Source organism: Diabrotica virgifera, chromosome 1, assembly GCF_917563875.1.
Source record: "Diabrotica virgifera virgifera chromosome 1, PGI_DIABVI_V3a".
Lineage (NCBI taxonomy): Eukaryota > Metazoa > Arthropoda > Insecta > Coleoptera > Chrysomelidae > Diabrotica > Diabrotica virgifera.
The window spans coordinates 180987485-181013272 of NC_065443.1; the positions used below are offsets into that span (position 1 = coordinate 180987485).

The window sequence follows — 25788 nt, forward strand, 5'->3', positions numbered from 1 at the left end:
GTTCCCGGTAGCTGATTGCAGTTTCGAAAAAGGTAGAACACAGCATCACGACATAAGCAGGAACGAGAGCTATACGAGCTAGTTTCAAAGGAGAACATTACTGGAAGCCAGGACGAGGTTTTGATCGCAGCCAAGGATAGCAGGAAACGGGTCTTGTGTGAAGACATTCTCAGTTCACCAGAAAAAGGTCAGTCTCATTTGTTTGGACATGAATGTATGGGTTTTTCGTATTAAATACCACATTTAAAATTGAAGAACATAATCAATAATATCAGAAAAGCTTCATCAAACTTAAAAAGAATTGTTGCTAATAAATCATAATAGTTAAATGTTAATAAAAACTTTCAATTGGAAACCAAAAGGAAATAAGATTCCCATGTGTAAATGTTATGTTTAAGAATAATAAGATATAGCAAATATTAAGCAGTGATTGCCATTTAAATAAAATAAACCATATTTTGATTATAATTGTAACCCATATGTGTGTATTATTTTACTCTTTTCTTTCCTATCCCGATTAGGAACCATTGAGAAATACTTAGAAGCCACGTAAGTAAGTAATAAATTTTATAAAAAGCCCTGAGATTGAAAACATAATGATATGTGATCTGGTAAATTAATTAGATTATTATAAATGCATTGATTAAATTAAATGACATATAAGAATATTATCTCATATCAATAATTAAGATCTCATCAATATATAAATGATTTTTTCACACCTTAACAATAGAAATAGGTATTTCGAGGCATGGGCATAGAGAAATAAGCAATTTAGAGGCTCGAGGTAGATCTTTGCAGTCAGTTCAATGTCTTCCAAACGCCATTCTCTCCAACAAAATAAAGAAATTTTAAGAAATGTATACAATTAAATTTTGCCGCTGCTGAATTACGTTGCAGTCCAATAATAAAGATGAGTCGCTCTGTACAATTTCCAGATCGCAGTATATTTTAAGGCTAAATAAAAAACAACTCAAAATAAAATATTTATTAATCAGGTACCTTATTACTACTCAAGTCGCAGAGTCAAAATCACAAATCACTGAAAACTTCTCAGCTCCCAAATTTCGAGCCAACCACTCGTTTTTAAGCACAGCCAGTTTTAGACAGTCTACAGTTAATTTTGTATATAAATTTGTATGTACAGCACGAGCCATTCCTTCAATTATAACCAGATCGGCTGATTTCATACATTCGCATAGTTCTGAAAAGAAAATAACTTTTTAAAACACATAAGTACATCATCAACACATTATTACTGTTACAGTTGAGGGTCATAGCAGAAGTGTAACAGGATTTAACTCATTATTCAGATCTTTTAAAAATCCAGGATAATACAACCTCTAACGCGTATCATGGATATACACCGTCCGAATTGCTGTATGACCGGAAAGTAAACTTACCAGAAGACCTTAAACGAGAAGTTCAACATTGTTACAGCATAGATGCCTACTATGAGTTACGTTATAAACTAAAATTCGCACACGAGAGAACAAAAACACGAAAAAGAACGACAAGAGATGAATAAGTCAAAAGCGATGCCGCAAAACTTCAGGAGACCTAGTTCTGGACAAAAAAAGAGAATGGTAAGTTTGATAGTCTTTATGTAGGCCCTTTCATGTATTTGAGAAATTTTTTCATATTTATTTATTATTTTAATAAAGCAAATGAAAAAAAACCGCTTGTTTAATTTAAGTGTTTTAAACTGTTTTAAACAAAAACTGTTTTAAACATAAACAAATGTTTAAAATGTGTTTAAAACAGTTGTTTAAAACAAAATGTTTAAAACGAAACAACCCTATCCAGTTTCATCTAGAAAAGGCGTTAAAGATAATAATATACTCTTTGACGGAAGGTCTTTACCGTTATTAAATAATAATAAAATCTTTTCAGCAAAACTTTCGGTCTGAGCTAATGTAACAAGAAAAACCTTTGAATCATTAAATTCGATTTCTGAAATCGGGTCATACCTTTTACTATTAGACTTTGACTTAAATTATTAACAAATCTTCTACAATAAGCCATAATTCTAATTAATTTGTTCAGATTCGGGTATTTATAAAAAAGCGAATTAAAATCATTTTTTATAGAAACTAATGCCTTCGATTGCTTTCTCATTTCAGGTTTGATATACATATAGGTAAATCATAAAATTTGTTTTATTAAAATCTGTTGATAAAAATTGAGGACCATTAAACCATAGCTTACAGTGAGCTAATTGGCCTGGCAAAATTTCTCTACTACTAATGTCTGCAGGATTCTCAGAAGAACTGACATAATTCCAATTTTCAATTTTAGTACATCTTTGAATTTCTGCAACACGGTTTCCAACAAAAACTTGAAGTTTTTCTGGGTCATTATATATATATATATATATATATATATATATATACAGGGTGAGTTTTTAGTGCGGGATCGGTCGATAATTCCATTACGGTATAGAATATCGAAAAAAGTTATTTAGAAAAAATGTAGGCAATGATATTCTCCACGCTTGGAAAATATGTCCATTTCTACAGGGTGATCAATAACAGCGTGGTATATCAAACATATAATTTTTTAAATGGACACCCTATATATTTTTTCATATTTATATTCCCCTCATAATTCTTGTTCATGTAATATAGGGTTTTGCATTACTATACAGAGTATTTAACAAATTATGACCATTTTTATTTCGAAATCACTATGAGATTAACACCCTGTATATAAAGAAGTAATTCATAGACAATAATTTGTTTTATGTAGTAAGATAAACAATATACTGTAGTTTTTAAATTAAGTCCAATTGAAATCATTGACGAATGTTTGTATACAGGGTGAACTACAAAACCAGATTACGATTTTCTCTATTTTTTTAAATGGATCACCCTATATTTTATTTTTCAACATTATTGTATTTAATATACTCTTTCATTTTTATATAGCATTCCCTATATCTAAACTGATTACTTTCCGAGATATTTTTAGTTTTCTTCAAATTTCGGGAATACATTCAATTTTTCTAGTAGAAATAAGTTAGTATTGAGTGATAATTAAACAAAATTATTTTTATTAGATAAATAACTAAAACAAAATATAAACCATAGCAATATGCAATGAATGTATCAATAAATGTGATATTAAGGAATTATCATATTTCCCTAATATACAAGAATCGTACAATTCCTACAAAAAAATATAGGTATCTTGTGTAAAATAAAATTACAAGATTATTTTTTTTAATAAACAACTCACACAAAACATAAATCAAAACAATATACAACTAATTTAATAGTTTTTAGATTATTATATCAACAGCATTCTAAGCAAAGAAGTTTTTAGTAACACATTCCTAATTGCAGATTGTGACCCGCAGTAATTAATAATATAATTTTCATATTAAATTTCATTAATATGCATCAAGAAATCCCTACTTTGTTAACACTCAAACTAGGTGATCTATAAGTTAATGTTTAAGGTGATATTGTTAGAGATTATGTGATTGGTCCACATTTTTTGACGGTTGAGGTTTTTATACGACGGTGCTCCAGTTCTTCCAAAATTAATTTTTTTCAAGTGGGGCTATATAAAAAACCTTGTATACCAGAAGCATCCAACAACGCTTGATGATATGAAAAATAGAATAAAAGAAGCTTTTAATAATATTGACTTACAAAAATGTTAGAAATGTGGCTCGGTCATTTGAATATCGGTTACAAAATTGCATAGACGTTGAAAGTGGTCATTTTCAACATTTACTTTAGAGTTATATCCTTAACATCACATTAATTGGTACATTCATTAAATTTTGTTATGGTTTATTATTTTTTGTTAGTTATTTATTGAATGAAAATATTTGTTATATTATTACATAATACTTATTTGTTAAGTTATTTTTATTTATAAGAATTGAATGTATTCCCGGCAAATGAAGAAAACTAAAAATATCTCAGGAACTAATAAGTTTAGGTATAGAAGATGCTATATAAAAATGAAAGAGTATCATAAATACAATATTTCAAAAAAAAAAAATATAGGGTGATCTATTAAAAAAAAAATGAGAAAATCGTAATTTTGTTTTGTAGTTTAAAAGTGCTTATAAAAATGAATGTTTTACTAAAAAATTCTTGGCTTAGAATGCTGTTGATATACCAATCTAAAAACTGTTACATCAGTTATATATTGTTTTGATTTATGTTTCATGTAAGTTATTTATTGAATAAAAATTATCTTGTTATATTAGTATATACAATACAAAGTTTTTTTTTGTAGGAATTTTACGATTCTTGTATATTAGGGAAATATGATAATTTCTTAATATCACATTTATTGGTATATTCACTGCATATTGCTGTGGTTTATATTTTGTGTTAGTTATTTATCTAATAAAAATAATTTTGTTTAATTATCACTGAATACTAACTTATTTCTACTAGAAAAATTGAATGTATTCCCGAAATTTGAAGAAAACTAAAAATATCTCGGAAAGTAATCAGTTTAGATATAGGGAATGCTATATAAAAATGGAAGAGTATATTAAATACAATAATGCTGAAAAATAAAATATAGGGTGATCCATTTAAAGAAATAGAGAAAATCGTAATTTGGTTTTGTAGTTCACCCTGTATACAAATATTCGTCAATGATGTGAATTGGATTTAAATTAAAAACTACAGTATATTGTTTATCTTATTACATAAAACAAATTATTTTCTACGAATTACTTCTTTATATACAGGGTGTTAATCTCATAGTAATTTCGAAATAAAAATGGTCATAACTTGTTAAATACTCTGTATAGTAATGCAAAACCATATATTATATGAACAAGAATTATGAGGGGAATATAAATATGAAAAAATATATAGGGTGTCCCATTTAAAAAATTATATGTTTGATATACCACGCAGTTACTGATCACCCTGTAGAAATGGACATATTTTCCAAGCGTGGAGAATATCATTGCCTACATTTTTGTTAAATAACTTTTCTCGATATTTTATACCATAATGGAGTTATCAACCGATCCCGCACTAAAAACTCACCCTGTATATATATATATATATATATATATATATACAAAATGAATAATTTTGTATATATATAATAATATATATATATATATATATATATATATATATATATATATATATATATATATATATATATATATATATATATATATATATACATCTTCCAGACATTGATGCGTCCTTACATTTATGTTTTTGCATGTAATGCTGCATCCACCGCATTGTTGCGTCAATATACGGACCCAGTATTACAATCGCTTATATTTCGGTAATGGTCGTTGCCAATTTCTCTTAGATGATATAAGGGGGCACTAGTAATCCAAACAAGTAATGTGGCCAATTTTCATAGAGTTGTGATGCACAGCAAAAAACTTATTGAGGATTTTAAGTGACGCAACAATAATAGCATGAAATGTTTGTGTATACATTAGTTCAAGATATCTCCTTCAGGAGGCGCATGAACCAATCGAGTATAATTCATTGGTGAATATTATTTTCATTCTTTCGATTATTCTGCGTCTTCTTAATTTGGCAACATTGCTAACCGTCTGAAATACCGTTATACAAGTATTTTAAATGTCGATATTGGATCAACGGAAGAAATGGATAACGAAAATGAAATATTTATTGTCATCACAGAACTCAGGTAGGCCTTTGCAAAAATAAGTTCAATAAGTACAAATTAAAATTGGTTTTATAAGGAAAAATAATGTGCATTCTTTAAAACATTTGCGTTTTTATAAGAAAATGATGCGTTTAATTATATTAATTATATTTACTGATAGGTACATTCTTTTATTTTACTTTCGGTTTCAATGAATGACAGTTTTGTAACGAATAATGAAATAATATGCTTAAATGTAGTCAGCTTTACAGTTCAGGCAGTATCCCTGATACATCGGATGTAGACTCTGATGAAGGCATGTTGGGAAAACCACTAAGAAAATATTTTACTTTAAATCGATATGTTTCACCCGTAATAAAGATTACATGTAATATAGGTATTATTGTGTCCAGAAAATTTAGAGAAGTCTAATAACACTGGCTTAGTTTTCAAGAACAATATTACGTCTCACGCCATATATGCCACGAAAGAGCTAAAAAAAGAGAATGGAAAAAAATTGCTAGATGCTAAGTACATTCTAAGAAGTCATTCAGGACGTTCAGAAAATTATTTCCTTTATTTCATGTAATTCCTTGGATAGAAGAAACCTTTAGAGACTGACCGATTAATCGGTTTCGGCCAGCTTCGGTCAGCATAAATCTTCAGCTAAAAACTTACGGCGAAACCTTCGTGGATAATCAAAAAATTGCACTAAAATAGACATTCCGCCAGTGGCGTAGAATTTGGGAAGGGTCAAAATTTCACGTATCCCCGTCGTACGCCTCTGGTAGTAGCCAGAAAGGTTTGTTTAACATAATTTAGTAGGGTGTACAGTACCAGCACCACTTACCAAATTTCGTGTTGTTGTCCCATGCCTGTCAGGAAATATTCAAAAATAAATAAAATAAAAGTTTAACTTTGACACCCTGTACTTTGGTTATTATCAACTTTTGTACTAATGTAAGTTAGCTTAAGTCGACCTATTTTAACCTCTGGAATCTAAGGTTAAGCTATGACCCATTCTTTACAAAAGACCCTGTATATGTATACAGGGTGAGCCACCTCTAACGGGACGGAAGATTACAGCGAAATGGTAAAAGATTTGAAAAAAAAAAATTTAAATTAGTAGTTTGTAACTTGATAAAATCTACATTTTAAAATTATTTTGAAATATACAGGGTGTCCCAATAAATGGCGGCGTATCAAAGATATATTTTTTCTTATGGAACACCCTGTATTTTATTGAATTTTTTAATTGTCCGCAAAAGATAAGGTATAGTTTCATAAGGCTTCCTTATACCTATGTACAGAGTGTTCTGAGTTATGGTGACTTTTCTTAAAATGTAAAGTTTTAAAAGACGGCTTATTGTCAAGTTATTTAAAAAATCATGAAAAAAATACTTCTACATCTAAATAGTTGGATATTGGTTAAATGTATTCCATGATTAATTATTACACAACTATTTACAGGGTGTTCAACATTTACAGTTTCATTATTTGATTATTCAAGGTGTCATATGAGCTTATTTTAAATGGAACACCATGTATATTATTACACCATTATACTAAACGGAGTCATATACCTAGTATATGGCTCTTTCGAATGGTATATGGATGTCCTATACCTAGGTCTAATAGTTATTGCGTAATTTACAATTATTTAAATTCTTAACCCTGTAAATCGAGTTTAAAACAAAAAATGTATCTCATTGTATGACATCGTCATTTTATGACAGTACGGTCTGGTAATTATCAAAAATATAAACATCCGTGTATGATATTCAAATTTAATTGTTCCTAAAAATGAATAATCACGTTATCTACGAAAGAGTAGACATTGTACTTTGCATTGGGGAGTGTTTGCAAAATTGTATCTTACCTTCTTAAGTTTACGCTCAAAAGTATCCTGATAGAAAACACCCAAAAAAGGACGTTTTTGAAAGATTTAAATAGATTCCGTGCTACTGGTAATGTTGCATACGGAAAGTTAAATAAAAATAACCCAGTTATTTGTGATGACGTCAAGGACCTTGATGTCCTGCTTTCTGTTACGGAAAATCCAAATACTAGTAAAGAAAAAATTTCGGGTGAATTGTAAATCAGTCAAACGACTGTTAGAATACTTAAGAGAAACCACTATTATCCATATAAAACTCAACTACAGCAGTATTAGACCAAACAGGATTATGATAAATATTTAACTTATCGTTTATGGACTTTAGACTTTATAGAAGATCCTGACTTTTTTTTAATGTATTGTATACAGACCAATATACCTACTTTTCATAATAATGGTCTAGTAAATAGACATAATTTTCATTTCATTATGATACAGTAAACAAACATTTATTTCGTACAGTTTAAAAATCGAGAGTGACTATACATATTATTTTTAAAATCAATTTACCGTTTAAGAAAATTGTTAATTACGCAAAAACTATTACTCCTAGTTATAGAACATCCTTATAGGTACCATTCGAAAGAGGAACCTGTGTTTAGTACAATAATTTATTAATATACATGGTGTTTTATTTAAAATAAACATCATATGACACATTAAATAATCCAATAATAAAACTGTAAATTTTGAACACCCTGTAAATAAATGTGTAATGATCAATCGTGGAATACATTAATTATAAAATAAAAACCAGACCGTACTGTCATAAGATGACAATGTCATACAATGGCATTAATTAACTACATCTTTTGTTTTAAAATCGATTTACAGATTAAGAATTTAAATAATTGTAAATTACGCAAAAACTATGAGACCTAGGTATAGGACATCCATATACCATTCGAAAGAGGTAAAATTGTTTAGTATAATTATTTATAATATACATGGTGTTTCGTTTAAAATAAGAATCATATGACACATTGAATAATCCAATAATGAAACTGTAAATTTTGAACATCTTGTAAATAAATGTGTAATAATTAATCATGAAATACATTCAACCAATATCCAAATATTTAAATGTAAAAATAATTTTTTTATAGTTTCTTAAATAACTTGAGAATAAGCCTTCTTTTAAAACTTTACATTTCAAGAAAAGTAAACATAACTCAGAACACTCTGTACATAGGTATAGGGAAGCCTTATGAAACTATACCTTATTTTTTGCGGACAATTAAAAAATGCAATAAAATATAGGGTGTTCCATAAGAAAAAATATAACTTTGATACACCGCCATTTATTGGGACACCCTGTATATATTTCAAAATAATTTTAAAATGTAGATTTTATCAACTTACAAACTACTAATTTAAAATTGTTTTCAAATCTTTTTCCATTTCGCTGTAATCTTCCGTCCCGTTAGTGGTGACTCACCCTGTATATTGAGGTAACATATTAAAAAATCGTCCCTCGTATGGTAGTAAAGTAGCGAAGCTGCAAAATTCACCAAATTGCATTAAACAGTTAGGAGTATATATTACAACTAGATTTACAGTCTGTTAAAGTATTGAATATTATTTATTACTTTAACAGACTGTAAATCTAGTTGTAATATATACTCCTGACTGTTTAATGCAATTAGTTGAATTTCGCAGATTCGCTACTTTACCATACGAGGGACGAAATATACAAATTTACGATACGATATACACGGGATAAAACTACAGAAACATACCAGCCGATAAATCAGCTAAATCTAAGCAGGGTCCTTTCTGTCCGTTCTCTACAGTAACTAATTTTCCATTGAATAAGCTTCTTTCGAATATTTTACAATAGTCCGCAGCTTTTTTACAATATATATTAAGTTCTTGAAATGTTACGTCATTTAAAGCTGGGTAGCTGTTAGCAGTTAGCACAACTTTTGTTCCTTGCGACAGAAATTCTCTTGCCAATGGAAGGATTCCAAGGACGAAGTCATATCCTGAGTTGTCCACGAAAATAATACATGTTTTATAAGGTTTGACCTGAAAACATAAAGAAGAGAGTTTTACTAATTTTTAATTATTATAACACTTTTACAAACATTAACTAGATTTTATTTTGAGAGAAAAAATTATGCTATTTTTTTGAAATATATTAAGGGTATAGGCGCAAAATTTCGGCTTCAATGCTTTTTAAAGGCATTAATTATTTTTTCGAATCCTGAGAAAACTAATAAATATTTTTGAAAAATTTAAACGAAGAATGAAAGATTCCAGAACAGAACATACAGAAAGAAAAGAAATACTTAAAGTTAAAATAGTCAAAGTTAAACTTTTATTTTATTTATGTGCATGTGATAACAACACGAAATTTGGTAAGTGGAAGTTTTTTTGGACGAGAAACCTATATTTCATACCTAAAATTATATATTACCCAGAGGGCGCCACATACGTCTTTCTGCTCTCATTTAATACGTTAATTTTTTTATCCTCCACTCTATATAATTTTGAGATCAAAACTTTTATTCTCCTATTATATTTACTTAAAAAAGGTATACTACCTTCATCTCGCTAAACACAACTGTTTTCGAGATAACCGCATTTTAAGTCTACGATGCAAAATTCAATTTTTTGCATTTCAATGTAGTTACTAGAAGCCATTTGACATATCCTTGTCATACTTATAATACTAACTTGTATTAAAAAAACGTTTCTGGCTACTACCAGAGGCGTACGACGGGTGAAAGGAAAGGGCCAACCATTCACTTTCCCCTGTCGTACGCCTCTGGTAGTAGCCCGAAACGATTATTTAACATAATTTAGTAGGGTGTACAGTACCTCTACTTTCTGCCAAGTATGACACGGATATGTCAAATAGTTTTAAAGTATTATTTTTTTAAATAAATTATTCTGTATTTAAAAGGTTAAGAACTATTTGTACCCGGTACTGTAAAGCTATTTGACATATCCTTATCATACTTGGCGGAAAGTGTAGGTATTGTATACCCTACTAAATTATGTTAAATAATAGTTTCTGGCTACTACCAGAGGCGTATGACACGGAATAGTGAATGGTTGACCCTTCCCAAATTCTACGCCTCTGACGAAACTGCTATTTTAGCCTAATTTTTTGATTCTCGAATACTTTCTATGAAAATAATATACGCTTCATTCGTACTGATAAAGTCATTAGTTTTCGAGATATTTCAACTTAAAAATGAAACGGCACAGTTAATTTGATTCATGAATTATGTCCCTTCGTTTTAACTTCAAATATCTCGAAAACTAATGACTTTATCGTTACGAATGAAAAGTATATTATTTACGTAGAAAGTATTGGAGAATCCAATAATTGCACTAAAATAGCAATTCTTAGCAGTGGCGTAGAATTTGGGAAGGGTCAACCATTCAATTTCCCCCGTCGTACGCCTCTGGTAGTACCCAGAAACATTTGTTTAATACAATTTAGTAGGGTGTACAGTAGTTACACTTGCTGCCAAGTATGACAAGAATATATCAAATGGTTTTTGATTACTACAATGAAATTCAAAAAATTGAATTTTGCATAGTAGATTTGAAATGCGTTTATCTCGAAAAAGGTTAAGTTTAGCGAGGTAAATGTAGTATTGGGACCGTGCGAGTTCGGCAAAGCGACCCCTATTTCTACGCTCCGTACTGTTATTCGCACTTTTAATTATATTGGCCAATTATATTAGTCCTGGTTACTGGATAATTGTCAAGGCCATAGTCCAAAAAAATAATAAGAAGAAAAAATAAGATTCAGGTTATGTACAGAAAACGTAAAGAATTGTAAGTAAATAAAATTAGTTATTAAAATGCAGTACTGCAAGCAAAATACAATTAATTAAATTTACCTTTATATAATAATTGCATATCAGATCAATATTGTGGAGCAATATATAATTTTTCTGCTTTAATGACAGAAGGTATAAAATATACGTCAATTTGACAATTTCAATTGACAATATAAATTATTTAAGATAGTTGCAATATTTCTCCGCGACTCGCGCACGGTCGTTTCTCGTTTCCCTTCCAAGTACTTGCACACCGCGAATACCCTTTTTTAAGTAAAAATAATACAAGGAATAAAAGTTTTTTTTTCTCTGATTCTGGCCTTGGTTTAGAACTAGAACCTTTCGCCACGTAATTGTATAACTTATCACTAACTCAGGTGTAATGTGAAGTGTGTGTGTGTTGAGTAAGTATCTTATTACTTTGCAAAGTCGACGTCATTGTCTTTGCAAAGAGACGCTAATTGGATCCGAACGTCTGCGGTCCCTCCGGTGAGTACCGATCCCACAAGGACAGAAACTATTTTCAAGAAATAAAAGTTTTGATCTTAAAATTATGTAGAGTGGGAGATGAAAAAAAAATCGAACGTATTAATATATAATTTTTGGTGGGGAATTTATGTTTATCGTTCTAAAAAACCTCACTCACCAAATTTCGTGTTGTTATCTCATGACTGTCAGGAAATATTACAAAATAAATAAAATAAAAGTTTAACTTTTACACCCTGTATTTCTGCTATTATGAACTTTCGTACTAAGGTAAGTTGGCTTAAATCGACCTATTTTAACCTCAAGAATCTAAGGTTACGCTATGACCCATTATTTACCAAACGCCCTGTATATTATATATACCCAATTTAATACATAATATACAGGGTATTTGGTAAAGAATGGGCCATAGATTTTTAAGATTAGATTTTTAAGGTTAAAATAGGACGATTTAAGCTAACTTACCTTAGTACAAAAGTTGATAATAACCGAAATACAGGGTGTCAAAGTTAAACTTTTATTTTATTTATTCTTGAATATTTCCTGACAGGCGGGGGATAACAACACGAAATTTGGTAAGCGGGGGTTTTTTGGGACGAGAAATCTAAATTCGCCACTAAAAATGATGTATTACCCAGAGGGCGCCACATACGTCTTTCAGTGCTCATTTATTACGTTCAATTTTTTTATCCCCCACTCTACATACTTTTTGAATCAAAATTTTTTCTCCTAATATTTTTAGTTAAAAAAGGTATACTACATTCATCTCGCTAAACTCAACCGTTTTTGAGATAAACGCATTTTAAATCTGCGAGGCAACATCATTTTTTGCATATTATCATTGTAGTTACACCTCAAAAATAACTTAAAACCGTAAAAATTTACAAAAATGTATCGAAAATTTATTTAAATGGAATTTGCGATGCAATGACATAAATATGAGAACTGGCACAATTATTATGGTTTGAAGTTTATTTTTCGGGTCTAACTACAATGATATTATGCACAAATAATTACACTTTTATAAAAAAGAACTTTTTTATAATACTTAAAACCTTTTTATTATTTATAGGCAAGAATATAAAATAATTTAACGATAAACGATTTAACGATAACATGCTTAAAATTCCAAAAATTACTCTCTAATAAAAAAGTACTTTTTATAATATCACGATTTTGTTATTGTTAATATAGGACACAACATGTTTGGAAAGAATAATTAACTTATAAAATATGATTTTTTAGTAGGTGTATTAACTGGTTATTTATAATTATTATTCCAAAAATTACCCTAGTATAAAACAGTATTTTTTATAATACAATTGTTTAAAATGGTATATAATTTTAAGTATATAAACTTTTAATTATTTATTAAAACAATTAAAAAAAGATACGCAACAGCCGGGTTCCAACTGGGGACCTCTCGATCTGCAGTCTAATGCCACTGAGGCACCATCAATTTCTAGATATCGATTTATTAACGTACTTTAAAATATCATTGCATTAGTCACATTTTTAAAGTAGTTTGAAATTAAAAAAAATCGATTTATCCATACAGTGTGATTGGTCAGTGGGGTAAGGCTTTATAGATCCGTTATAAGTAATAGATAGTAATAAAAGTTAATAACAAAAATTGTAGCCAACTTTGATTACAGATTGATAATCAGTAATCGTAAATTGTAAGTTTTCGACAATTATTCAGTCATGGCTTACTTAAAATTTGGAAAGATTTAGACCCCTAATTATTAACAATTTTGCTCTAAAAAATGATATTATCTCGAAAACTAGTAAATTTACACATAGGGAATGTTATACAAAAATTATAGTATGGTAATGGTACTTTTCGATAATGATATAAAATACAGGGTGTTCTATTTAAAATTACTGAGAAAATAATGTACTTGCGTTTTGACTCACATTGTATTCAATATAAAGAAAATTAGCAAAACAACCATTTTCGAAAATTTTGACAATAAATAAAAAATATGACGTTAATAAACCATTGACCTTGTGCTTGCTTTTATTTATACAGGTAGTTAAACTTGTTACGATTTTCATATAAAATTGGTTATAACTTTGTAAATACCCCGTATAACATACCAAACCTTTATATTTTTGTAATCGAAAAGTTACGAAGATTTCGAATATAAAATAAAATACAGGGTGTTCTATTTCAAAAATCATAAGTTTGGTCTGCCACTATGTTATGGAACACCCTGTAACATTCTAACTAATTTTGTAATGTGAAGCTCAAAGTTCGCTACAATTTTTGTTATTAAGTTTTATCGCTATACATTACTATAACGGATCTACGGAGCTTCACCCCACTAATTATTAATCACCCTGTATGATAGCAGTAAACTATTGCATTGTTAGCTAGTTATAAGCTATCCTGAAAATTTCAGATGTCTAGGTAGCCTAAAACTATTTTTAAAATGGATTATAAAATTTGCGGAGTCCGTGACATCAACCAAGCCAAGTATATAAAAAGGTTTTAAAATACGTTGTATCGCAGATTTAAAATACGTTTATCTCGAAAACAGTTGAGTTTAGTGAGATGAATGTAGTATACCTTTTTTCAGTAAAAATATTAAGAGAATAAATCACTGCCATCATATTTTATATTGCAGTTTACCCTGACGATGGGAACAATTTAATAAAGTTTCCGAAAGCTTGGACAAGTAAAAAGTGTTTTCTTTCACCTAGAACTTGCTGAATTCCCCAATAACACACCTTGTTTTATAACATTGTCAGCAAAGATTTCCCTTTTCATACATATATATATATATATATATATATATATATATATATATATATATATATATATATATATATATAAAAGGAGCACTCGTAAGTGTAGGGTTTTATCGGTCAAGTGGGTGAAAAAAGAGACAAAGAATTCGGCTACTTCATCTATTTATTGAAGATGTTTCGTCTACTGCTCAGTAGACATCATCAGTTCATCTACAAAAAGAGTGTTATAAGAAACAACATCCAAAGGAGAGGTAAAAAAGTACTAGCGTTACCTTAAAAAGACATGTAGCAATAGATAAGTTGTACATAGTAAAAAATCTTATCCATGAACCAATGCAATGTAAAAGTATATAACATTTGTGTTGGGATACACGGCATCTCTTAGTAATCTTCTTATTAAAACAAATCCTTTTAATAATTAAAAATGTCTTTAGCAAAACAAACTACGTTTGTTGATAGTAAATACGATCGACCTACATTAGCACATATCGGTGTAACAGTTTATGTTTGACCAAGGTCGGTTTGAAATAACAATAGTATTCATTATTTTTATAACCTAGTCGACTCAGCGCTTTTAACCAAAACAATCTTACTTTCATTATATACCAAAACAATAAACAGGAGAAGACTAATTATTATTTTTTAATTCCATTGCGAAGAGTAAGTCATTAATATTTGAGATCCCAAAGGGAAAACATCACAGCTACTGAGAACTAACGTACCACCAGCTCCTTACCGTTAGTACTCTAACTTACAAAATAAATGCATCTACGGTGATACGAGTTATTTCATGGTAGGGGGGTAACCAACCCTTAATTATCGAAGGTGGCTCAGAAGGTAGGAGCCACCATATGGCGATCCAGAACCAGGGAAGAACACAGGACTGGTAAACGGGACCAGTATGGAGAAACACGTCAATGTTCTGGCACCTCGACCACCCTAGAACAGTGTGGTACAGTGAAACCTCGATAACTCGGATTAATCGGGACCGCGGCCGATCCGGGTTATCGAAAATCCGAGTTAGCCGGAGAATATGGTAAAAATTAATAAAATACGGTATACTTACAGACGTTATAATTGAAATAACGTGAAATATAATGCACAGTACCTACACATCTAAATTATTAAAAACACGCAACCACAAACCTAAGCAAACAGAAACAAACAATACAAGACTGTACTACACACAATACAGTCACAATCGGAAGGATGTTATGAACAGTGAAAACTAAGACCATTGTTTAAAAAAGAATTTTTTAATTAGTCTTTTAGTCTTTTTTAAACAATGCTAAGACAGTTTGAAATAAATAAAGGAATAACAGGTGCCTGTTGTTTCCGATAAATCCGAGACAATGACCGTCGCTCGGCCGCCGTCGCCGTGTGCCATGAGTCATTTTTACTATCGTATATCGTCTGATGAAAATCGGTCCGGGTTAGCCGGACTTCCGGGTTATCGGGGGCCGACTTATCGGGGTTCCACTGTATATAGAAAAGGATGGAGACGTCAGGCCCGAGACGGAGCTGAGAATGGTATGGAAAATGGAACTTGGTATGGAGATGGAACATCGTGGGACAACGGACAATGCTATGGAACGTGCAGCGAGGACTTTTGGGTGATACGAACACAGACGTGTAAAAGTGGTAAGTCCATATTAGCTATTCTTATGGTATTTCCACGATATTACTCTTGATTCGTATAACCATATAATAACGTAATATAATCGTAATTTAAGATAAATAATCTAGGTTTTACCTATTTTTATCTACCTAGTTTATTTTAATTACCTTATTGGTATTATAAGGAATTTTTTTTTACAAATATTATGGTTATTTATAGGACGTAATGATACATTTTTATTTGATATTGATTTTTATATATTTACCAACATACATTTTTATCTTTACTGACTTTTTATCCATTTATTATTTTACCTACTGATTTTTATTACATTTTTATTGGTCTACTGATTTTTATAGTGATTTATATTGATTGATATAATGATTTTTTTATTGCAATTTACTATATTTTTACTATTTTTGACATAACATTTTATATACATATATATTTACTATACCTCGTAAGACTGTCAAATTTATGCGTTCGTTACGGGTACAGGAATAAGGAAAATTATGAATAAATGAGTAGCAACAAAGTTACTTGGGAAGACTTCGTTAAAATAGTTGAGGAGATTACGCAAGAAGTAACAAGACAAAGTAGAAGGGTCTTGAAGAAGAAAGTACCTAAATCTAAGGATATACAAGAAGAAGTAACGACACAGCTAATTAAATTGTATAACAAATTCACACATTTAACGAAGAAAAATTGGGAAGCGCTATCGGACAAACAAAGAGAAGCGTGCAACAAATATTTCGGAAAAATAAGAGACAAAGTTATACGCTCATTTCAAGCTGTAAACTTAAGGACAGTAGTTCCAAGTTCAATACACCAACCAATCGACAAGAAAATAGAGGAAGAACAAAGCGACGAAGAAGTAGAAGAGGAAAAAAGTGACGAGGAGATAGAGGAAAAAATTGACGAGGAAATAAGAGAGGGAAAAAGCGACATAAAACAAGAGATAAAAATATTAAACATGGCTCTGACAATCAACGAATTTTTGAATATTGCAAGCAAGGTATTGCCCAACGAGTTTGATGGAAGCGCAGGGAAACTACAACCATTTTTAGACGCATTAGAGTTACTTGGGAAAATAGCAGAAGGACATGAAGAAACAGCGATAACATTAAAAAAAAACAAGATTGACTAATAAGGCTAGAAACCTGATAACCACAGAGGATACGATCCCACTTATAGCAGCGGCACTGAAGAAGGAATTAAGAGGCGACAATCCGAAAACGATAATAGACAAGTTAGCAAAGAAAAGGCAAGGAAACAAAGATGCAGCAGTGTACGCATCCGAAGTAGAGGAATTAGCGGAACAGTTGAAGGTAGCATACATAGCGGAAGGAATGCCATTGGAGCTAGCGAAAAAATATACAACGGAAACAGTCGTAGCAACAATGCAACGAAATGTTAATACGGATAGAGCTAAGTTAATACTGGAGGCAGGTAATTTCACAACACCGCAGGAAGTAGTACCTAAATTTTTATCGATTGATACGACAGAGGAGAACACACAGGGAAGAGTGTTCAATTATAGGACGAATTATGAAAATAGGAGAGGACAACAGCAATACCGAAGAGGATACCATAACAAATACGATAGAGGAAGAAGAAATAACTTCGGACAACGGAAAGAAGGAGAAGAAACAGGAAACCAACGGAATTATTCCAACAGAGGATATAGACAATTCAACAACCAAACGTACAGAGGGAACCAGAGAGGAGGACGTAACAGAAACGTAAGGCTACTTGAGTTAGAAGACAGCCAAGAGGAACCAGAAAACCAGCAGTTGGGGTTTTGAATGAACGAAACAAGGAAAGTACACAGTCAGAAGTGGAATATAATATTTACAACTTCGATTTAAACCTAACGAATTTTGTACGAATGAAAACAAGAATCCTAGAAAACACAAATACCTTTATCATAGACACAGGAGCTGATATTTCAATACTGAAATGTTCACAAGATTTTATGAAGGAACATGTGAAACCAAACACAAAAGCGAAAATAAAAGGAGTAACTAAAGGAGAATTACAAACAATGGGAGAAGTTGAAACAACGCTAGAAGTAAAAGGATCTCGATTTGAGCATATCTTTCAATTAGTGGAACTTAGCTTTCCTATTCCAACCGACGGAATCATTGGGAGAGACTTTATTTCAAACTTTCAATGCATACTAGACTACGCTAACCTTAAAATGCACATTAAAGAGGACAACGATTGTTACATTAGTACAAACATTTTGGATAATATAGATAAAATCAGCCCTATTCTGTAACTTTTAACAAATCGAATAGAAATGACCAAGTCGAATCGTAATTACCCAAAATCGGAATGTTTGATATCTATCGCGTCATTTTTGTGTTTGGATCGGTATTCTGTAACTCATATCGTAATCGAAATCTCTGACTTCTATTTCACGCGGTTCTGAGGAGGTGGCAACCGCGCAGTAACCAGCGAAATTGTGTTCTGTGACCTATTTTGTTACTTGAAATATGACACCGTTGCCATTTCCTCAATGTTTTCATACTTTCTTCATACTATCCTCAAAGTTTTGAGAAGTAAATAAAATATTCGTGTAAATACTGGATGCAAAAAGCTCAAAAGCGGATAAATGGTTTTAAATTAAAGTTAATTAAAATTGATATAAAAAAGAAGATAAACTGATAAATAAAAAAGATAAATGAAGATAAGAAGTATAAATGCTTTTAAATTAAAGATATTTAAATTGATGTTATTAATTCATTATTATTAATAAATTATTTAAAATTGATATTACTAATAATATGCAATCTTTAAGATTCGATTCCAGTTGAAATAACTGCTAAACAGCTTTTCCCAAAAATGGCATCTTTTCTATAATTTGTTCAGACTATGAGCGTTGACTGATAAATATACAAGTATACTGGTATAATATTTATTTATCAATTAACGCATAAGAAGTCTATCGTATGCTATTCTTGTGCATTATACCATTGATTGCAATTGTACAAGAAATATGCGAACAAAATATGGCAACAATGTGAATGGGAAACATTCAGACGCCAAGTAGCAAATAAATAAGGTTAGGTCCAATTATTCATACTCGTACAACATGTCTAAATGAAATATATATAGTTCTCTAAACAAATAACACCACAGACTAAAAATTAAGCAGCTAAAAAAAGGTACAAATACTATAAATAATTATAAATAAGTAGTATGTAATTAATTATTTTTATATATAAAATATAAACGTCAAAACAAAACAAAATGCGCTTGCGTCAACCACAATTCCGATAATCGAAATCTCATCTCGACAGGGTAAATGCTCTCGAAGTGATTTCTATTCACATTACGATTGTAGAGATTCCGAAGTAGTTATGGAATACGGATTTGGACTATTTCTATTCGACTTGATCACTTCTATTCGATTTTACTGACTTCTATCATCGAAATGAGTTACAGAATAGGCATGAATGACACGATAAAATCAGCCCTATTCTGTAACTTTTAACAAATCGAATAGAAATGACCAAGTCGAATCGTAATTACCCAAAATCGGAATGTTTGATATCTATCGCGTCATTTTTGTGTTTGGATCGGTATTCTGTAACTCATATCGTAATCGAAATCTCTGACTTCTATTTCACGCGGTTCTGAGGAGGTGGCAACCGCGCAGTAACCAGCGAAATTGTGTTCTGTGACCTATTTTGTTACTTGAAATATGACACCGTTGCCATTTCCTCAATGTTTTCATACTTTCTTCATACTATCCTCAAAGTTTTGAGAAGTAAATAAAATATTCGTGTAAATACTGGATGCAAAAAGCTCAAAAGAGGATAAATGGTTTTAAATTAAAGTTAATTAAAATTGATATAAAAAAGAAGATAAACTGATAAATAAAAAAGATAAGTGAAGATAAGAAGTATAAATGCTTTTAAATCAAAGATATTTAAATTGATGTTATTAATTCATTATTATTAATAAATTATTTAAAATTGATATTACTAATAATATGCAATCTTTAAGATTCGATTCCAGTTGAAATAACTGCTAAACAGCTTTTCCCAAAAATGGCATCTTTTCTATAATTTGTTCAGACTATGAGCGTTGACTGATAAATATACAAGTATACTGGTATAATATTTATTTATCAATTAACGCATAAGAAGTCTATCGTATGCTATTCTTGTGCATTATACCATTGATTGCAATTGTACAAGAAATATGCGAACAAAATATGGCAACAATGTGAATGGGAAACATTCAGACGCCAAGTAGCAAATAAATAAGGTTAGGTCCAATTATTCATACTCGTACAACATGTCTAAATGAAATATATATAGTTCTCTAAACAAATAACACCACAGACTAAAAATTAAGCAGCTAAAAAAAGGTACAAATACTATAAATAATTATAAATAAGTAGTGTGTAATTAATTATTTTTATATATAAAATATAAACGTCAAAACAAAACAAAATGCGCTTGCGTCAACCACAATTCCGATAATCGAAATCTCATCTCGACAGGGTAAATGCTGTCGAAGTGATTTATATTCACATTACGATTGTAGAGATTCCGAAGTAGTTATGGAATACGGATTTGGACTATTTCTATTCGACTTGGTCACTTCTATTCGATTTTACTGACTTCTATCATCGAAATGAGTTACAGAATAGGCATGAATAATACCGCCTAGATGTGAAATTTACAGAGTCGTAAAAATTTTTCAAACGCTGAAGAATGACAGGATAGTGGAACAACAGGAAATACAACCAGGAATATTCATAGCGAGAGCAATTATTTCAAGTAATAATCCGTACATCAAAATTTTGAACACAACCTACGAAACAGTAAAAGTAGAGACAAACGCAATCAAAACATTAGACATTAAGTTATTCAACATATATAGACTGATCAACGACAACAAGGATAGGAAAAAGGAATTACGGGAATTATTCAGATATATTCGCCCTAAGGCATGACATGCTAACATGTAACAACTTCTACGAGCAGAAACTGAGAGTTAAAGACCAAACTCCGGTATACATTAAAAACTATAGGACACCTCATGCACAAACAGAGGAATTAAACCGACAAGTACAAAAACTGAGAGATCAAGGAATAATAGAACCGTCTACATCAGAATACAACAGCCCAGTAGTGCTGGTACCGAAAAAGGCGATAGATGGAAATAAAGCATGGAGATTATGCATAGATTTTAGACAACTGAACAAGAAAATAGTCACAGACAAATTTCCTTTACCAAGGATAGACTCGATACTAGATCAACTAGGAAGAGCAAAATGGTTTTCAGTTATAGACTTAATGTCAGGTTTTCATCAGATACCATTAGAAAAATCATCGAGAAAATACACATCGTTTAGCACAGAAAATGGAGCATTTCAATTTACCAGATTACCTTTTGGATTAAATGTAAGCCCAAATAGCTTTTCAAGGATGATGTCAATAGCATTTTCGGGATTAACACCAGACAAAGCATTTCTCTACATGAACGATATGGTAGTAATAGGAATATCCGAAAAACATCACCTAGACAACCTGAAAAAGACATTCGAGACATGTCGAAAATTCAATTTGAAAGTTAACCCAGGAAAATGTCAATTTTTTAGAAGAGAAGCAACATATTTAGGACATGATCTTTCTCAGGAAGGAGTATCACCAGACAAAGCGAAATATGCAATGATTGAACAATACCCGACACCTAAGACAGCGGAAGAAACAAAAAGATTCGTAGCATTTTGTAACTATTATAGACGTTTTATTCAAAATTTTGCTGAAATATGCAGACCACTCAACAGATTATCAAGAAAAGGAGTAGAATTTTTTTGGTCAGAAGAATGTGACAAAGCATTCGGTAAGCTTAAATCATCTCTGATGAAGCCACCGATCCTAAAATATCCAGATTTCAATAAACAATTCATCCTAACAACAGACGCATCCAACGAGAGTTGTTCAGCAATTTTAAGTCAGGATTATAACGGAATAGACCTACCAATAGCATACGCATCAAGAAGTTTCAATAAAGGAGAATGTAATAAACCTATAATCGTTAAGGAATTACTAGCGATTCATTGGGGAATTAATCATTTCAAATGTTATTTATATGGAGCACCAACATTTTTAGTAAAAACGGATCATAAACCACTAACACATTTATTTGCAATGAAAGAACCAACTTTGAAACTTACAAGAATCAGATTAGATTTAGAGGAATACGATTTCGAAATAGAATACATAACAGGGAAAAATAACTACGCAGACAGCCTTTCAAGAATAACATTACATCAACTAAAGAACTTATACATAGATAATACCCATATATTAGCTATAACACGAGCACAAGCAAGAGAAAAGAAGAAGGATGCAAGGCAAACGAAGGCAGAAAGTGAACTCGCACTACAGCCAGAAGCCCCCAAACAAACAGTAAGAAAGGTACTAAATAATTTAGAGGTGCATAGACTACTAATTTTGTCTTTTGGAGCAGAACTAATCTCACCAAGACTGAGCATTAGGGTCAAAAACAAAATAAAGTACAGCAAGAGCATAGCCACAGGATTCAATCATTTTGATTTAAACCAAATGTTGGCACAGCTTGATAAGCTGGCGGTAGAGAATGCAGTACGTAAAGTAAAAATATACGTAAACGATATTATTTTTAAAGTGTGCACAATTGAGGAATTTATTAAACAAGGAAACGAAATATTGAAGAATGTAGAAATATACATATGTGAAGTACCAGAAACAACAGAAGATGACAAAGAAAAGCACAGGTTAATAGAAGAATATCATAATCATTCGATGTTTGGAGGACACGTAGGAAATAACAGACTCATAAAGAAGCTAAAAGCAAGATTTAGATGGAAAAATTTGGAAAAAGACGTAAGAAAATACGTTAAACAATGTCATAAATGTCAAATTAACAAACCAAAAAGAACACATGTCGAGGAATTCGTGATATCGGACACTTCTTCCAAACCATGGGACATAGTATACATAGATACGATAGGTCCATTTACTAAAAGTAACGAAGGTAATAGATACTGTATAACAATGTTATGTGAGCTTACGAAATACGCGGTCAATATACCCGTGTGCAATAAAGAAGCAGAGACAATAGCCCGAGGAATTTTTGATCATTTCATACCAACATACGGACTCATGAAGCAAATAAGAACAGACCAAGGCACAGAATATAAAAATGAAGTAATGCAGGAACTAACAAATCTACTAAAAATAGAGCACAACTTCTCAACGGCATACCATCCACAGTCCATTGGAAGTTGCGAAAAACTGCACAGAACATTAAACGAGTACGTAAGAGCATTCATAGACGAAGACAGAGAAAATTGGCATGTGTGTTGCAGGATGTTCACATACTGCTACAATACAACCCCTAACGCGTATCATGGTTACACACCGTTTGAACTGTTATATGGCAGGAAGGTTAACCTACCAGAAGACCTTGCACAGGAGATTCAACCATGTTACAATATAGATGCTTACTACAATGAGTTACGCTACAAACTACAAAGCGCACACGAGAGAGCTAGAACCTTCTTACTAAAGCACAAAAAAGAGCGACAAGAAAAGAATAAGCTCAAAGCAACACCACAACACTTTAAAATAGGAGACCTAGTCCTGGTAAAAAGGGAAGAGAATGGCAAGTTTGATAGTCTTTATGTAGGCCCCTTCACAATAACAGAGGTAAATAATGTTAATTGTAAGATCCGATTGGAAAACAATAAAATCAGGGAAATACATAAGAATAGATTATATGCTTACAATCCGAGAACACCGTGAGTGACAAGTGAAACGGGAACAATGTCGATAACGAACATTTTATTTTTTTTGTATTTAATTATTATTTATAGGAAATAAAAAATGTATATATTGTATTTATTAAAACGCAGTAAGCAGGTGGTGGTACTATTGTACAGGTGGTCACTAGGATGGGTGATGGGATAGTGAATTATGTTCTGGATGATTTAGTCTCTGACCGTCTGGGTTGTTTAGATTTTCAAGTTCCTTTTATTAAGCGGTATGTGGACGACCTATTACTAGCCTTACCACCAGGCAAGACTCAGGCCACCTTGTCCATCTTCAATGGGTTTGATCCTCATTTGCAGTTCACATGTGAACTCGAGGACCCCATTAACCATAGTATCCCCTTCTTAGACATGCGTGTCACTAGAAGTGGAGATAACACACTTATTACAAGTTGGTATAGGAAACCAATGGCCTCCAATAGGTTTCTCAACTACCATTCTTGTCATCCTTTTAAATATAAAATAAACCTTATTAAAGCTTTAAGCTGTAGGCTACATAGGTTGACACATCCTGTTAATTGAAGGGAATCCCTTCTGTTACTCAGAAGTATTTTGGTAGATAACTCCTACCCTTCCTCTCTTATCAACAAATTTCTTTTTTCCCAAAGTTACGGTTCTTCTCTGAACGACATACCCAATGGTGACCAACTTAGATCAATATCGAATAATACTGTTAACATCACAATTCTGCCTACTACTAATCTTGGGACTCCTGTTTCCCAGTTTTTTTCACTTCCTTATTTTCCTCATGTTACTGATAAACTTATTAAACTATATAAAAATAATAATATTCCTGTTAAGATTGCAATTAAGAATGCAAGATCAGTCAGAAATTTGTTCTCTAAGACTGAAACACCCTTGTCCCCTTTGGAACAAGTTAATGTGGTCTATCACATACCTTGTGCTGATTGTGACGCATGTTATGTAGGGCAGACAAAGCGAGCTTTAAAATCACGTTTAATTTCACACCGTAGTGATATCACTTTGAAAAAACCAACATGTGCCTTAGCCCAACATGCAATAGATACAAAACATAAGGTGGACTTTGATGAAACCAAGATCCTTTGTAATGAACGCAACCTGTCGAAAAGACAGTTCTTAGAGATGTGTTTCATATTGAAGACTTCTAATGTACTTAACAAGAGAACTGACATCAGTAACTTGAGTCAAATATACCATGCATTGATTTTGCAGAGTTAGTTGGTATTATTACACTCAAATTATTATATTGTAAAAAAGTTTTTTGTGGTTTTTTTAAGCTTTTCCCACCTGTTTTAATAATAACAGTTTACTTAATAGATTTAACATTTTAAAAAATAAAAAACTTCCATAGGATAAAATTTTGCATTACTGATATGAATTATAAATTACAATTTGTTGGACTGATTTATGGATTTTCTTATATTTTTGCATTTTTTCATCTGCACATTGAGCTGCGATATATGGAAGTTATAATATTGTACTATTTTATATATTTGTTGGTTACTGGATAACCAGTACTAACGTAGGCACTTTTCCATATAATTATGTGATTTGCCCTCACGTGTTTAAAATATACTGTGATTCTTGTCCACGAGGTATAGGGTACATCCCTTGATTACTTCTGATATTATTTTCACTTTTTAAACACTTTTACAACTCTTTTATTACATCAATTTGAATTTTACCGCGATGCACTGCAGTTGTCAGTCACTCTTTGTAAAAATTTTCAAGGTTGCCTGCCTCTTGGCGAGATGTCAGTTTAGACCTGATATTTCAAACTCCATTTGCTTTTGTG

The 25788-nt window shown here is 31.3% G+C and overlaps 1 protein-coding gene across 3 annotated transcripts in view; it reads right to left on the bottom strand.

The window, feature by feature from the left end:
* Nucleotides 1-973: 973 nt before the first annotated feature.
* LOC126878948 (4'-phosphopantetheine phosphatase) overlaps nt 974-25788 on the bottom strand; it is a 245191-nt gene continuing 220376 nt past the window's right edge. For all 3 annotated transcript variants that reach the window (XM_050641823.1, XM_050641821.1, XM_050641822.1), the window contains exons 4-5: nt 9256-9544; nt 974-1204 (exon numbers count right to left, since the gene is read on the bottom strand). In XM_050641823.1, the coding sequence (XP_050497780.1) occupies nt 1014-1204; nt 9256-9544 (480 nt within the window). In that variant the 3' untranslated portion in view covers nt 974-1013. The remainder of the gene's footprint in view (nt 1205-9255; nt 9545-25788) is intronic.